Here is a 14,930-nt window from a genome sequence, read left to right as displayed (position 1 = left end):
ACCATACTGTTTTCTTAAAATGTCAGGAGAAGGAGCACCAAACTCCTATTAAAGGAATTATCTCTGCCTGGGACGGTGCATCTCTTTGCAGTACTAAAATCTATCAAATCCCAGTGGGCGGGACATAAAATCAAAATGGTTGGTGTAAACAGCTTAGGTGTTTGATGGCATTTGTTGTGCCTGGCTGAGAAGCCAAACCAAATTGTACTACTTGAATGCTGGGTTTGTTACCAGTTTTGTGAATGTCTCTGTGTGACTTCCAAACAAGGAGGGTAAGGGGAGATGATAGAGGTCTACAAAATTATGCATGGTGTGGAGAACGTGGATACAGAGACATTTTTCTCCCTCTCTCAAAATACTAGAACCCAAAGGGGTCATCCCATGAAGCTGTCTGGTGGGAGATTCAGGACAGAGAAACGGAAGGACCTCTTCACACAGCGCATAGTTTAACTATGGAATTCGCTACCACAGGATGTGGTGATGGCCACCAATTTGGATGGCTTTAAAAGGGGGTTGGACAAATTCATGGAGAAGAAGGCTATTGATGGCTACTAGTCCTGATGGCTATGTGCTACCTCCAGTCCCAGTGGCAGTGAGCCTATGTACACCAGTTGCTGGGGGACATGGGCGGGAGTGGTCCCCTTCATGGATCACTGCCTTGTTGTGGCGAAGGGGCTTGCGTAACTCAGTGAAGCCATAAGCTATGCCGTGCAGGGCCACCCAAGATGGACAGGTCATGGCAGAGAGTTCTGACAAAATGTGGTCCACTGGAGAAGGAAATGGCAACCCACTCCAGTATTCTTGCCAAGAAAACCCCATGGAATGTATCACAAGGCTAAAAGAGATGACACCAGAAGATGAGCCCCTCAGGTTGGAAGGTGTCCAATATACTACTGGGGAAGGGCAGAGGGAATTTCCAAGTAGCGCCAGAAAGAGTGAAGTGGCTGGGCCAAAGCCGAAAGGACACTCAGCTGTGGATGTGTCTGGTGGTGAAAAGAAAATCCGATGCTGTAAAGAACAATATTGTTTAGGAACCTGGAATGTAAGATCAATGAATCAAGGTAAGCTGGAGGTGGTCAAACATGAGATGATAAGACTGAACATCGACATCTTGGGAATCAGCGAACTAAAATGGGCAAGCATGGGCGAATTTAATTCAGGTGACCATTATATCTACTACTGTGGGCAAGAATCCCTTAGAAGAAATGGAGTAGCACTCATAGTCAACAAAAGGGTGGGAAAAACAGTACTGGGGTACAATCTCAAAAACGATTGAATGATCTCAGTATGAATCCAAGGCAAACCATTCAACATCACAGTAATTCAAGTGTATGCCCCAACCACTGAGGCCGAAGAAGCTGAGGTTGATTGGTTCTATGAAGACCTACAACACCTTCTAGAACTAACACCAAACAAAGATGTCCTTTTCATCATAGGGGATTGGAATGCTAAAGCAGGAAGTCAAGAAATCACCGGGATAACAGGCAGGCATGGACTTGGTGTACAAAATGAAGCAGGACAAAGGCTAATAGAGTTTTGCCAAGAGAACACACTGATCATAGCAAACACTCTTTTCCAAAAGCACAAGAGGTGACTCTACACATGGACATCACCAGATGGTCAATATCGAAATCAGATTGATTATGTACTTTGCAGCCAAAGATGCAGAAGCTCTACACAGTCAGTAAAAACAAGACCTGGAGCCGACTGTGGCTCAGATCATGAGCTGCTTCTTGCAAAATTCCGGCTTAAATTGAAGAACGTAGGGAAAACCACTAAATCATTCAGGTATGACCTAAATGATATCCCTTATGAACATACAGTGGAGGTGAGGAATAGATTTCAGGGATTAGACCTGATAGACAGAGTGTCTGAGGAACTATGGACGGAGGTCCATAACATTGTTCAGGAGGCAGCAACTCAATCCATCCCAAAGAAAAAGAAATGCAAGAAAGCCAAGTGGCTGTCTGAGGAGGCTTTACAAGTAGCTGAGGAAAGAAGGGAAGCGAAAAGCAAGGGAGAAAGGGGAAGATATATTCAATTGAATGCAGAGTTCCAGAGAATAGCAAGGAGAGACAAGAAGGCCTTTTTAAATGAACAATGCAAAGAAATCGAAGAAAACAATAGAATGGGGAAAACTAGAGATCTCTTCAAGAAAATCGGAGATCTCAAGGGAACGTTTTGTGCAAAGACGGGCACGATAAAGGACAAAGAAGGCAGGGACCTAACAGAAGCAGATGAGATTAAGAAGAGGTGGCAAGAATACACAGAAGAACTATACAGGAAAGATCTTAATGTCCCTGATAGCCATGATAGTGCGCTCACTGTACTTGAGCCGGACATCCTAGAGAGTGAAGTCAAGTGGGCCTTAGGAAGCATGACTAACAACAAAGCTAGCGGAGATGACAGTCTTCCAGCTGAGCTATTTAAGATCCTAAAAGATGATGCTGTTAAAGTGCTGCACTCAATATGCCAACAAATTTGGAACACTCAAATTCAAGAGTGGGCACAAGACTGGAAAAGGTCAGTTTACATTCCAATTCCAAAGAAGGGCAATGCCAAAGAGTGTTCAAACTACCGTACAATTGCGCTCATTTCACATGCCAGCAAGTTGATGCTCAAAATCCTACAAGTTAGGCTTCAGCAGTATGTGAACCGAGAACTACCGGAAGTACAAGCTGGGTTTCAAATAGGCAGAGGAAATAGAGATCAAATCGCCAACATTCCCTGGATCATGGAGAAAACAAGGGAATTCCAGAAAAACATCTATTTCTGCTTCACTGACTATGCTAAAGCCTTTGATTGTGTGGATCACAACAAACTGTGGCAAATTCTTAAAGAGATGGGGGTACCAGACCACCTTACCTGTCTCCTGAGAAACCTGTACGATGGTCAAGAAGCAACAATAAGAGCCGGACATGGAACAACCGATTGGTTCAAAATTGGGAAAGGAGTACGACAAGGCTGCATATTGTCGCCCAGCTTATTTAATTTATATGCGGAGTACATCATGAGAAATGCCTGGTTGGATGACTCACAGGTCAGAATTAACATTGCCGGGAGAATTATCAACAACCTCAGATACGCAGATGATACCACCCTAATGGCAGAAAGTGAAGAGGATCTAAAGAGCCTCTTGTTGAGGGTGAAAGTGAAGAGTGCAAAAGCTGGTTTGAAACTCAGCATTAACAAAACTCAGATCATGGCATCTGGCCCCATCACTTCCTGGCATATAGAAGGGGAAGAAATGGAAGCAGTGACAGATTTTATTTTCTTGGGCTCCAAGATCACCGCAGACGGTGACTGTAGCCATGAAATTAAAAGATGCTTGCTCCTTGGGAGGAAAGCTGTGGCAAACCTAGACAGCACAGTAAGAAGCAGAGACATCACTTTGCTGACAAAGGTTCATATAATCAAAGCTATGGTTTTCCCCGTAGCAACGTATGGCTTTGAGAGTTGGACTATAAGGAAGGCTGAGCGCCGAAGAATTGATGCTTTCGAACTGTGGTGCTGGAGAAGACTCTTACGAGTCCCCTGGACTGCAAGGAGGTCCATTATACTCTGATTCTGGAGTCAAGCAGCTTGCAAAATATAGAAACAGGTGCCAAAATGACAATAATTCATCATTAAACCACAATTTCCAGACAGTGCTTCCGGGTGGAAGGCTTCTAGCACAAGGCCTTCTCAGTGGTGGCACCCCAATTCTGGAATGCCCTGTCGTGAGAGACCTGTTTAGCATCAATGCAGTACTCTTTTCAGCACTAGGTGGAAACATTTTCATTTGCACAAGCATTTTAAAATGAACCTTCATTTTAAAATATTTTTAATTTATGTTTGTACCTTTTTAGCTGCTTGAAATAGTGTTATGCTTCTCGGCTGTTTAGATCTTAGATTGTTTTTATTGTATTCTATTGTTTTGGGGCCAATTTACATATACCACCCTGAATCTTAGAGGCGATTTGGAGAGCCTAATGTGTCATTTCCCCCTTTTTCTATTCTGACTTTCACTCCACAAATGACCTTTAAGCTGGTTCACAGAAAAATCCATTCCAAACACAACAGAATGCTCTAAAACATGATTTTGGAAGAAGTCTAATGATCGTAAGGATCTAATAACTATGAGTACAGAATTAGGATGTGGTGTACGTCTCTCTGGGTGTGTGTGTGTGTGTGTGTGTGTGTATATATATATATATATATATATATTTAAGTAACCAACAAACCAGAAATTAACATTTTAAAGCAAATTTTCCAGTTTTCGCCTTCTTCAGCTGCTCTGTTAGGAATCTGTGTGTGTGTGTGTGTGTTTGTATGTATTATCAGTGCAGCGGAAAAGCCCGGGCTATGGCCCTGGGCGCATGGCGCACTGATGCTCACCGGGTTGTAGTGGATCCGGAAGATGACAATGCGCCAGGGAACGGAGTCGGGGGCGTCGGCGCTGGCGGGGCGTCCCCTTTGCCAAAGGCCGCCCGGGCGGCCCCCCTTCTCCGCCCCCCTTTAAAGAGAAACGACGCCGACGGCCAGCCCAGGCGGGGTCTCCCGCAGGTCCCCTCCTCGCCCCGAGCGGAAGCAGTTAAAGGGGGCCGCGCCCGGCGCGCCGGCGGCCGGGCGGCTTTCTCCCTGCCCTGTGATATGCCAGCCACAGGGTGACGCAAGGGCTGGGAGCAGCCGCCGACGGAACGAGCCACTGCACCTGCGTAAGAGGCGCTGGCGGAGGCTTAGCGGCAGCGGCAAGAAACAGCCCGGCTCCTCTCGCTGCGGCCGCCCGGCGCGCCTCCCCAGAGCGCCCCTGCAGCTGCCGGCCGCGCGCCCTCCCCGCCCCCTGCAGCGCCGCCGCCTCCCTTCCCGCATCCCCCGCCCAGAGAGCCGAGCCCGCCCGTCCCGCAGCCCCAGCCGGGATGTCTTCGCCTCCGCCCGATCCCCAGCGCTCCTCCGGGGCGCACTGGGTTGGCGACGGCGCGGAAGAAGACGCGAGCGCGGCCCTCGCAGCTCCTCCGCGGCGCTGGGACGGAGAAGGCGCGCAGCAGCAGCAGCAGCCGGCGGCGGCGGCAGCGGCGTCCGCCTCGGCCAGGGGACCCCCGCCCGTTTCCATGGCGACTGCATCCACAGGTAAAAGGCGAGGTCCGCGGAGATGCTCCACAAAGGGCCGCGCCTAGCCTCAGCCGCCTGGACGCTCCAGCGCGCCTCCCGGCTCTGGCCGCTGGGGAATCCTTCTGCCCGGGTCTCTGGCTGATTCTCACTGAATGAAGGGCGATGCAACATCAGGGCCTTCGACACCTATTGGGGTCGGGGGAGAAGGGGTCCGGTTTCCCTCCAAAGTTCCTCAGGACTCTGTGTAATTTATCACGACGCGCCCTTCGGCGAATTATTCTCAGGCCATGGTGGTTACAATGTGACATTTCAGTTTGAAATAATATATGGGTCGCCCGTCCCTCCGTCTGTATATCCTCTGACTGGGCAGAAGTCATTCCGGAGAACCCAGGGGTCAGCTTGCATCGTAAACCGCCCCTTACTGTTCCAGCGGTGGTTTAATTTAGGGGGAGGGAGAGAAAATTGGGCTGGTTTGAGATTGCCTTTGGGGCATGCCCTTGTTCCCAAAGTGTCACATCATGATTCTTTTCCATTTGCTGTCAGATAACGGTGGTTCAGTTTTAACTGAATGACTTGATATGACTGAATGTTCTTAAAACAGACTTTCCTTCTCCTCCTCCTCCTCGGCCTCCCGCCCCCAGATCCACCAGTTATATATATAAAAAAGAGTTACTTAGTTCTGCAATATCACGGAAATGCATGATATTTGAAAGCATATCTAATGTGGTGATGGACACATTAATTTTGAAGCATTGGCTTGCTTACAGTCAAGTCATTTTCAGTTTTGGTTCAGTGCTCATCCCGCCCCCCGCCGCCACCGTTTATTTCTTATTTCTTACTTGTTTTCTTCATTTCTGTACTGCCCGATAGCCGAAACTCTGTGTTTTGGGGTGTGTGTGTTTCAGATTGTCATAGACCAGAGACAGGCAGTCTCTCGGTCTGCAGTTATTTTCAGGACTCTGCCTGCGTTGCCTACACTGCGTGTGAAACTTGGAGTGGGGGAAATTTCTAAAGAAAGATTTTTTCCACCCCTCCATCGCCTGTATGTTCGTTCCCTGTCCTGGTTATAATTCCCACCTGCCACGGAACAGATGTATGTTCCTGTCATATTATGCAATCTCACGGTATTAAACTTATGTGAAACAAGTTGGGGAGCGGGAGTAGCTGAGACTTGGGAAAAAAGATGGGCCCTCGTTATGCAATATGACACCCATTGCTGCCTCAAAAGCTGCATGGTCAGGCTGCATTTTCCTCCCTGTGGTCTCCTGGACATTATTCTGCACAGACTGCCCAACAGGGACATTCTCTGTAGGAATTTGCAGCTAGCCGTGTGTATGCATGTGTGAGGCAGGGAGTATTGGCCCTCTGGTGTAGATGGAACATAGATTTGTTTTCTATCCCCACCCCACCCCCTGTGTTTCTTCTAAATATGCCAGTGAAATGGAACCTAAATACCTTGGCACTGAGGTGCAGCAATGTCCAGCTGTCTCATGAAGAGACTTACAAACTGCCACATCAATCTGCTTTGTGAAACAGATTTTAGAAGATGGTCATCATTGTTTTTAGACAGTTTCTGGGGAAGAAATGTGACTTTAAACTGAAAAGGGAAGGCAGATGGTAAGGAATGGATGGTGCATGTGTGAGTGTGAAAGGGGAGAAGTGGTCCTCAGGTAGATTTCCCTGAAGGATATAATTGCAGGGGGAGTGGAAGCCCACAGTATCTCTGCTGAGCATTCCCTTATGGCAAGAAACCTGGCAACATCAAAGCTTAGAATTTCTTAGGAACAAAGAGAGGATGGTTTCCTTAATGCCAGCATCCATTTCCACTACCTTGTTTTCCTTTTCATTCCATTCACTATATTTAAAAAAATGATTGCATTCATCCATCTTATTCAGACTTCCTAAATGGAATGTAGGGAATATGTAGTAAAGCGAGGTTGGGGAGGGAGGACTGGAAGAGATTTCTCTTACATTCTTTTTGGAATCCTCTCCAAAGCAAATGTTTTAGAAAATTCTTTACTTGTATGTGGGCTAAATCTGGAAGCCTGAGAAAGAGAGGGAGGGCTTATCATTTCTGAGGCTTCCTTCTTGTGGCTGGATCACTGTTCAAAAGAGCTGATGAAAGCAAAATGGCTCAGTTGTTCATTGCATTTGTTTCTTATTTAATAACAGGGGTATATGTTTGCAGGCAATGTTATTTTACTGAATGCTGCAGTGCCCAATCTTAATACGTCTAAAACATCTACCCAAATCCCCCTAAGTACATATGCTTAGAAATAAGTGCATTTGCTTGGAAATAAGCAGCACTGAAATCTGTGAATCCATATTTGTGTTTATAATCAGGGTGTCAGCCTCCTTGTTCCACACCTGGCTATGATATCCCCAGTTCAGATGAATACTCCTGTTGCTTCCTATCTCCAGAGGAAGTTTTTTAGCCCATGATATAGCTTCTCCAAGTATTTCATATACAGGCTGCATCATGTTGTAAACTTTTGTTTCCAAAATGGGTTGTTTCTGCCATTCACAAAGTGATCTGCTGTACCCCTTACTCACATGAGTGTGTTTGGAACCCAAAACATTGTGGATGTGTAGAAGCATGTTTACTAGGAATTAAGCCCCACTGAGTTCAGTGATACTTACTCTCGAGTAGGTGTGTTCAGGATTGCAGCCTTAGTAAAATAGCATGTTCTGCTGATGAAAACATCACTGGAGTTGATCACAATCATTTAACAGCTGCTGCTTAGTCCCTGGCATCTCTAGTTAAAAGGAGCAGGTGATGGGAAAGGTCTCTGGCTGAAACTCTGGGCCAGGGGTCCCCAAGCCTTTTCGTCCCATGGGCACATTCGGGAATTTGAGAAACTGTTGTGGGCACCTCCTACAGAGAATGTCACATAATGACTGCCGTGGGGGCCTGGCTAGTCAAAAGTGAGCTAAGGAGGTGGTGAGGAGGAGAGAAATAGTGCAGCTAGAGGCTGGGAAGGAGGGGAAAAACAGCAAAGGAAAGGGGTAGAGGAGAGAGTACGAGCAAGACTAGAGGCTGGGAGGGGAGAGAAACAGCAAGTTAAAGAGGTGGAGAGGGAAACAGCGAGGCTAGAATCATAGAATAGAATCATAGAATAGTAGGGTTGGAAGGGGTCTATAAGACCATCGAGTCCCCTCCCTCTCGAGCTAGAGGCTGGGAGGGAGGGGAAACAGCAAGGCAAAGGGGTAGAGGGGAGAGAAAGAGCAATACTAAAAGCTGGGAGGGCAGAAACAGCAAGCTAAGAGATGGGGAGAGAAATAGCGAAGCTAGAGGCTGGGAGGGAGGGAGGGGAAACAGCAAGGCAAAGGGATAGTTGGGAGAGAAAGAGAATGGCTAGAGGCTAAGATGAGGAGAAACCATGAGCTAAACAGGTTGGGGGGGAATCATGATGCTGGAAGCTGGGAGGGAGGGGGAATAGCAAGGCAAAAGGGTAGAAGAGAGAGAAAGAGCAAGGCTAGCAAGGGAGAGAAAGAAGGTGGCCCTAACATTTTCCAAGATTTTTTAAAGAACTTTTTTTAAGGGGGCAGGGTGGGGGAGAGCTTCGTGGGCACCATTGGAGGTGCCTGTGTGCACCACACTAGGGGGGGCCTGCCCTGGGGAGCCACTGCCCATCAGAGTAGACAGTACTGAGGAAGATGGACAAAGGGTCTGACTTGGTATAAGGCAGCTCCCTATGTTCTTCTGGCAGGCATAAAGTGTAACCCAGCATTAAACAATTTGCCAGAGGGGGACACCATTTGCGGTGGAGGAAAGCAAGTATGAAGGATAACCTGAAGGGGGGACGAAATATATAATATGAAGTTGCGTGACTTCTTGTCTGCCTTGGTGTTGCTTCCCCCAACAAGGCAAGGAACTCTTGATTTCCTGGAAGGTCCAGGAGAGTATGTATAACTCTTGCACATCTTTCATCAGGATGTTTTATCTCACAATCCCTAGTTGAGGATCCCCCATTCATGAAGGCTGAGATGCACAGAGTCAGCTCTTTAAGATTGCAGTTCACTGAGCATTCCAGTGGAAGGGTGGGAGCACATACTTTAAAAGGTCCTGGGCGCTTACTGGCCCTGTCAGAATTAGCCCCATGAAGATATTCCTCTGTATGCATGGGGAAGGCGGATCAGGATTGCACTACTGGCCCTGTGAACGTAGGTGGAAATCCTGTGGATCTTACACCAAATTTTTACTGACAAAGTTCCATGTGTGTGTGTCTGAGAGAGAGAGAGAGAGAGAGAGAGAGAGACTTGGAGGGCAAGAAGCAGCAGATGAAAAGGGCTACATACATCCTTCCCCAATGCTACTTCTCTGCTTGAAATCTCACTTATGCAGTCACTTTTTCTTAGGAAATGCAGCCATCAGGCTTTTCCTACATGCAGGGCCAGCTCTACCATTAGGCAAAGTGAAGTGGCTGCCTCAGGCAGCAGATGCAGGGCGGGGGCAGCAGCAGCATTCCTCCTGGCTGTTCCTCCTGATTCCCCACTATTCTCCTCTGGAGGACAGAACCGTATGACCTGATTCACATGTAATGACAACCCAGAGTACAGGTTGAGTATGGGTTGTTGTTGAATCATAGGTTGTTGTTGAACTGTGGGTTGTTGTTATGTGTGAACCCTGCACTATGGTTTAACCATGAACAACCCAGAGTTCACAACCCAACAACAAATCATGGGTTCTCTTTCTGGATTGTTCATGATTAACAATCCATAATTAAACCTTAGTGCAGGGTTCGCATGTAACAAGAACCCATGATTCAATGACAATCCATACTAAGGGTTGTCTTTATTTGTGAACCAGTCCCATGTATGTGTGCCACACAGCCTGCCCTGTGCCCCTTAAGCTAGCCTGCTGCTCTCGCTTGCAGTGGAGAAAGCTGTCCTACTGCCAGTGTTGAGATAAGATTCAACTGCCAGTCCAGTTGGTTTCTGCGCATGGAAGGCACCACTTCATCCTTTGGCACAGGCAACAAAATGCCTTGGGCAGCTCGGACTACATGTATTGGTATGTAAAGTTTACTCAGCATGTTCAGCATCAGTACATGACATGGTTGGGCAAATAATGAGGCCCATAGTCCCCAGAAGAACCCACAATGGCTGACACTGGCATGCCTGAATGTAAAAAAGAGTGTTATAAATATGTTAGGGCCTTGCACTGAGAAGAGACCTGTCCAGCAAGGAGGTTGCATTCACCATTCACCGCCATCTTCATTACCTACAGGGCCCTGTCTGCCCTGGTGCCAACCCTCATCATCAGGCCCATACTTCCATGGAAGTGTGCATTAGTTAAGTCAGTGGTGGGAAGATTTCAGGCTTCCAGCATCTTTTCTTTCTTTCTTTCTTTCTTTCTTTCTTTCTTTCTCTCTCTCTCTCTCTCTCTCTCTCTCTCTCTCTCTCTCTCGCCTCAAGGGCCACCAGCTGGAATCAGGTATAAAACAGCAGCTCAGGGTGGGGAACATACACCTAGTAGAATCAAGGAACAGGTTCCCCTGAGCACATGGCCTGGACCAAGAATTTGTTTTCAGTATCAGAATGGAGCTTGTAGTCCTTTCTCGCAAAAACCCACTCCTGGTTTCCCCCCCAAGCTTTTCTTCATTTCAGCAGCCTAATTCAGATGGGTTTTGTTGTTGTTGTTTGTTTCTTTTCTTTCCCCACACTCCATCCCACCTCCCACCAATAGCTGGGAGTCAGAAACCCTTGCAGATCTATTGCAAATCACCCAGTGGATCTTGACTTGCCTTCTGTCCACTCCTGCTTTAATTGATTTAGTCAGTAGATTAACCAAGTCAAGCTTCAGCTCATTAAGTGAGGCCGTGGGGATGTCTCATAGCATACAGAAGATCCAAGGTTCAGTCCCTGCAGTATTTTCAAATAAAGGGCTGGGAAATATGTTTCTTAGACCAAGGTTGGAGAGTTGCTGCCAAGCAGAGTAGGCAATACTGGAGTATATGGACAAATGGTCTGGGTTGATATGAGGTGCAAGCACCGAGTCATTGCTGACTCCTAGAGGGACGCCGCTTGCGCTGGCGTTTTCATGGCAGACTATAGGGGGGTAGTTTGCCATTGCCTTCCCTAGTCGTGACTACCTTTCCCCCAGCAAGGTGGGTACTCATTTTGCCGACCTCGGAAGGATGGAGGGCTGAGTCGACCTGAGCTGGCTACCCGAGACCCGGCTTCCGCTGGGATCAAACTCAGGTCGTGGGGAGAGTTTCGGTTGCAATACTGCCGCCTACCACTCTGCGCCACACAAGGCTCTTGATATGAGGTATCCCTATACAATCTTAAGGACAAATGTTAATCAGTGAGGCTAATTTATATTTTTAGGCTCTTCTGGTAATGGTGTATTATCCACAATAAGGGATGGGGAAAAAAATAAGTGAAAATGGCCTTCTCTTCTGTCAGGGACAAGTAGTTTGTGTTTGTTAAGTTGTATGTTATTTTGGTAATGCACATTTATTTGATCTAATCAGTAAACCAGCAGATAATTAGGGTGTAATCCTGTGGGGATAGTCAGCCACTGCCTAACTCAGAGGCAACTGACTATCCAATGCAGGGCGGGCGGAGCGTGGAGGGGATCTTTGCTTCCACGCTCTGGCTGGCCTGCATTTGCTGCGAGACAGCTGATTTCTGCTGTCTAACCAGGGCCCCTCGAAGCTGAGGGGGAGGCCAGATGATGCATAGAAAGCATCATAATGGTGCTTCTGCCGTCCCCGCCCCGCCCCCATGAACGCCCCCGCCCCCCCGTCTGCTCCACACTGCTCTTACGAGCATGGAGCCAGGGATGCACTGTCTGCAAGGGGGCAGCGGAGGGGGTGGGGAGTGGATTTTCTGGGAACCGACCTCGGAGCGCTGGCTCCAAGCTCAGTTCCCAGAAAATGAAAAATTCTATGGCCGTCTAGATGCTGTCTAGCGGCCATAGGATCGCACCATTTGTCATTTGGGGTGCAATCCTATGCAGGTTTAGACAGGAAAAAAAGGCCTACAACTCCCAGTATGCCCCACGCTGTGTGTTGTAGGCCTTTTTTCTGTCTAAACCCACATAGGATTGCACACTTAGAATACTTCAGTCGGCTAGCAACCATAATCTTGGATGCGCTGAAGCTCAGTGGTGGGGCACCTGCTTTTCATGTGGAAGGTCACTGGTTCAATTCTGACAGCTTCTGCTGGTGAGGGTGAAAGACTTTTCTCTCCCTCAGACCCAGGAGAGCTGCTGTCTGCTGGTCGGGCCCGGGTGCTGGGAGATTGGTGTCCTCCGTCTAGTGAGCATCAGTCTTGTAGAATTATGCCCATACTTCTACATCAATACAGAATAATAACATGCACTATAAGTTTTCTCTTCTGCTAGTCATGGGATGGGGAAAGAACTATGCAGAGCACTCCGGTCTCCTCCGAACTACTGGAGCAGGATGCTCAGAACCCCAAGACTTCCCCAGGCGTTGTCCGCTCATTTTCAAGCCTTGGAAGGGGACATGAAGCTGGACAGCCATCTGTCAGGGATGCTTTGACTTAAATTACTGTATTGAGCAGGGGGCTGGACTTGATGGTCTTATAGGCCCCTTCCAACCCTACTTTTCTATGATTCTATGGACTCTGGACATGGTTTGCATACAGAAGGCACCTGGGTTCATTCCCACGGAGCATCTCCTCGCCAGAGCTTGTTAAAAGGATCTTAAGGTAGCAACACAAGGAAAGATCCATCTGCCTAAGACAGTGCGGAGCCCTGGCCATTCTTCATGAATGGGTCCAACGGTCTGACTCTGTGTCATGTAGCAGCATATGTTCGTTATGGATGCAAGGTTTTGCATCCTTAAGAACCATACATTTATCTTTACAATTTCCACTCTCAGAATGGTTGATTCTGATTCTCGACTGTTTTCCCCATCCCTCATGTTTTGCTGGAAGCCAAGGAGTAACATTAAATTTGCTTATATTTACATAAATTAGCATAGGCAATCGCAAGGCTTAGCAGATAGCTTTGTTTCAGTTCTGAGCTCAATCAAAATGAACATGGGCAAGTAGATTTTCTCTGGCTCCTTACGGATGTTCATTAGGGGTAACATGTGAGTGGTAGGCATTCTTGGGTTAGGCTCCACCCACCAACCTATGTGCATTCATTTAACCCCGCCTTCTCCAACCTGGTGCCCTCCAGATGTGTTGGACTGCAACTCCCATCATTCCAACATATCTGGAGGGCACAAGATTGGGGAAGGCTGATTTAAAATGAATGTTTTTCAGGAGCTCCTGCGGTGGGCACTGCAACACAAACCGTGGGCAATGTTCGATTTAGTGCATAGGTGCTTAAATATTTCAATCAAAAATCTGAGCTGTGAAAAGTTGAAGAGTTCACATCTGTTCTTTCCACATGGCGATCACAGAAATTAGTAAAGTGCATTTTATTCTAGCAGGACACAAAATTTAAACAGACAGCAAAACACTGCTGCTTCTGTAGGATACCTGACCCTTTTTTGGAGAATGGCAGTTTAACACATAAGTCCATCTTCCCCACTGATGCAGAAATCAAGTATGTATTTGGATGGAGAGACAAGAATTAGGAGTAGTTTCAGTCTGTTCCTGCAAGACATGAAGATTATTCTGCTGAGAGAGTGACGTTTGTTTGTGTGTTTTCTGTGTTTCATGCTACCCAACATACCATCTGGACCTGGATTCTGTTATGTATTTTTATGCAGGGGTGGTTAAAAACATCATCAACAACAATAACATCAACAACATTTCCATAAATATTATACAGATTGATGCCATTCCCTGGAAAGGATTCCCTGGTATAAATCCATAAGGACTTTCACTGTCTCTGGACTCTCACAAAAGAGGCTTACAACAAGCATCTTGATTCTTTTAAAATGCTTTAATTGTTTTAATTATGAGGTTTTATTCTTTTATCTTGCTGTTCACCACTCCAAGATCTTTGATGTGGAGCAGTATATAAATATTGTAAATAAATAAATAAGTAAAATTTTGACCAGCAATAGAACTTTATTCAGCACCCCAAAATCTCTGTTTTGAACAGCTTGGCATGAGCTTTATCGTCCTCCCTAGCATCACAGGAGAATGCATCCTTGGCCTCTTTGAAATATTTAATTGCTACATCAACTTTCCCTAACCTGGAGCCTTTGAGGTGTGGACTTTGGACTACGAACCCCATTTTCCCCATCCACCATGCTGGCTGGGGGTGATGGCGGGTGTTGAGTGCATCTGGAGGACACTAGGTTAGGGAAGACTGCAGCAGGTGCTTCCATGATATGTACAGCCCTTAGTGCAACTGAGATTTTTTTCTTTTATTTATTTTTCAAAAGAAATTACAAGAACACATTAATATTGATTCAAAATCCCTCCCCCAGCTCAAACAGTTTTAGGATTCTTCTTCTCCCCTCCTTTATTTTCTGTTTCTATTCCAGGGTAATATATTAATTCATTGTGTTTAATTCCTTTATTATCTTCTTTTCATGAGTCCGAGAAATTGTGCAAGTTAGATATTGCTTTTCCACAATTAACTGGAGGAATTAAAATGGAGGTTCTGCTTTGTACTTCATATACCGCAATATCATCCTGAAACACCCCGTACCTCAGCTATGATCCTTTTATAATGTCTACTCAGTAGTAAGTTTCATTCCGGTTGATCTGTTGATTGGGAAAACCCTAGCTCCAGTTAAGTGCTAGGTGTTGTTTGGGTAGGGGAGAAATACTATTTCTCATTCACTTTCTCCATATATATATATGGATATATATATCTATATCCCACCTTTCAGGCCACTGCCCTCAGAAATCAGTTTACAAAGCAGAAAAAGGCATAAATGCATAATAAGCATAAACAT

General features: G+C 46.5%; 1 protein-coding gene across 1 annotated transcript in view; it reads left to right on the top strand.

Annotated features, from left to right (window-relative positions):
- The first annotated feature begins 4,686 nt into the window (after window positions 1–4,686).
- The window catches only part of RTN1 (reticulon 1), a 187,449-nt gene continuing 177,205 nt past the window's right edge, over window positions 4,687–14,930 (top strand). The window contains exon 1 of the mRNA XM_084836147.1: window positions 4,687–5,109. Within this exon, the coding sequence (XP_084692273.1) occupies window positions 4,899–5,109 (211 nt within the window). The 5' untranslated portion in view covers window positions 4,687–4,898. The remainder of the gene's footprint in view (window positions 5,110–14,930) is intronic.

The sequence above is a fragment of the Heloderma suspectum genome, chromosome 1 (assembly GCF_057233095.1).
Source record: "Heloderma suspectum isolate Gila_16-S chromosome 1, 16-S_ref, whole genome shotgun sequence".
NCBI classification, from domain to species: Eukaryota; Metazoa; Chordata; class Lepidosauria; order Squamata; family Helodermatidae; genus Heloderma; species Heloderma suspectum.
This window is presented reverse-complemented; position numbering and strand designations above follow the sequence as displayed.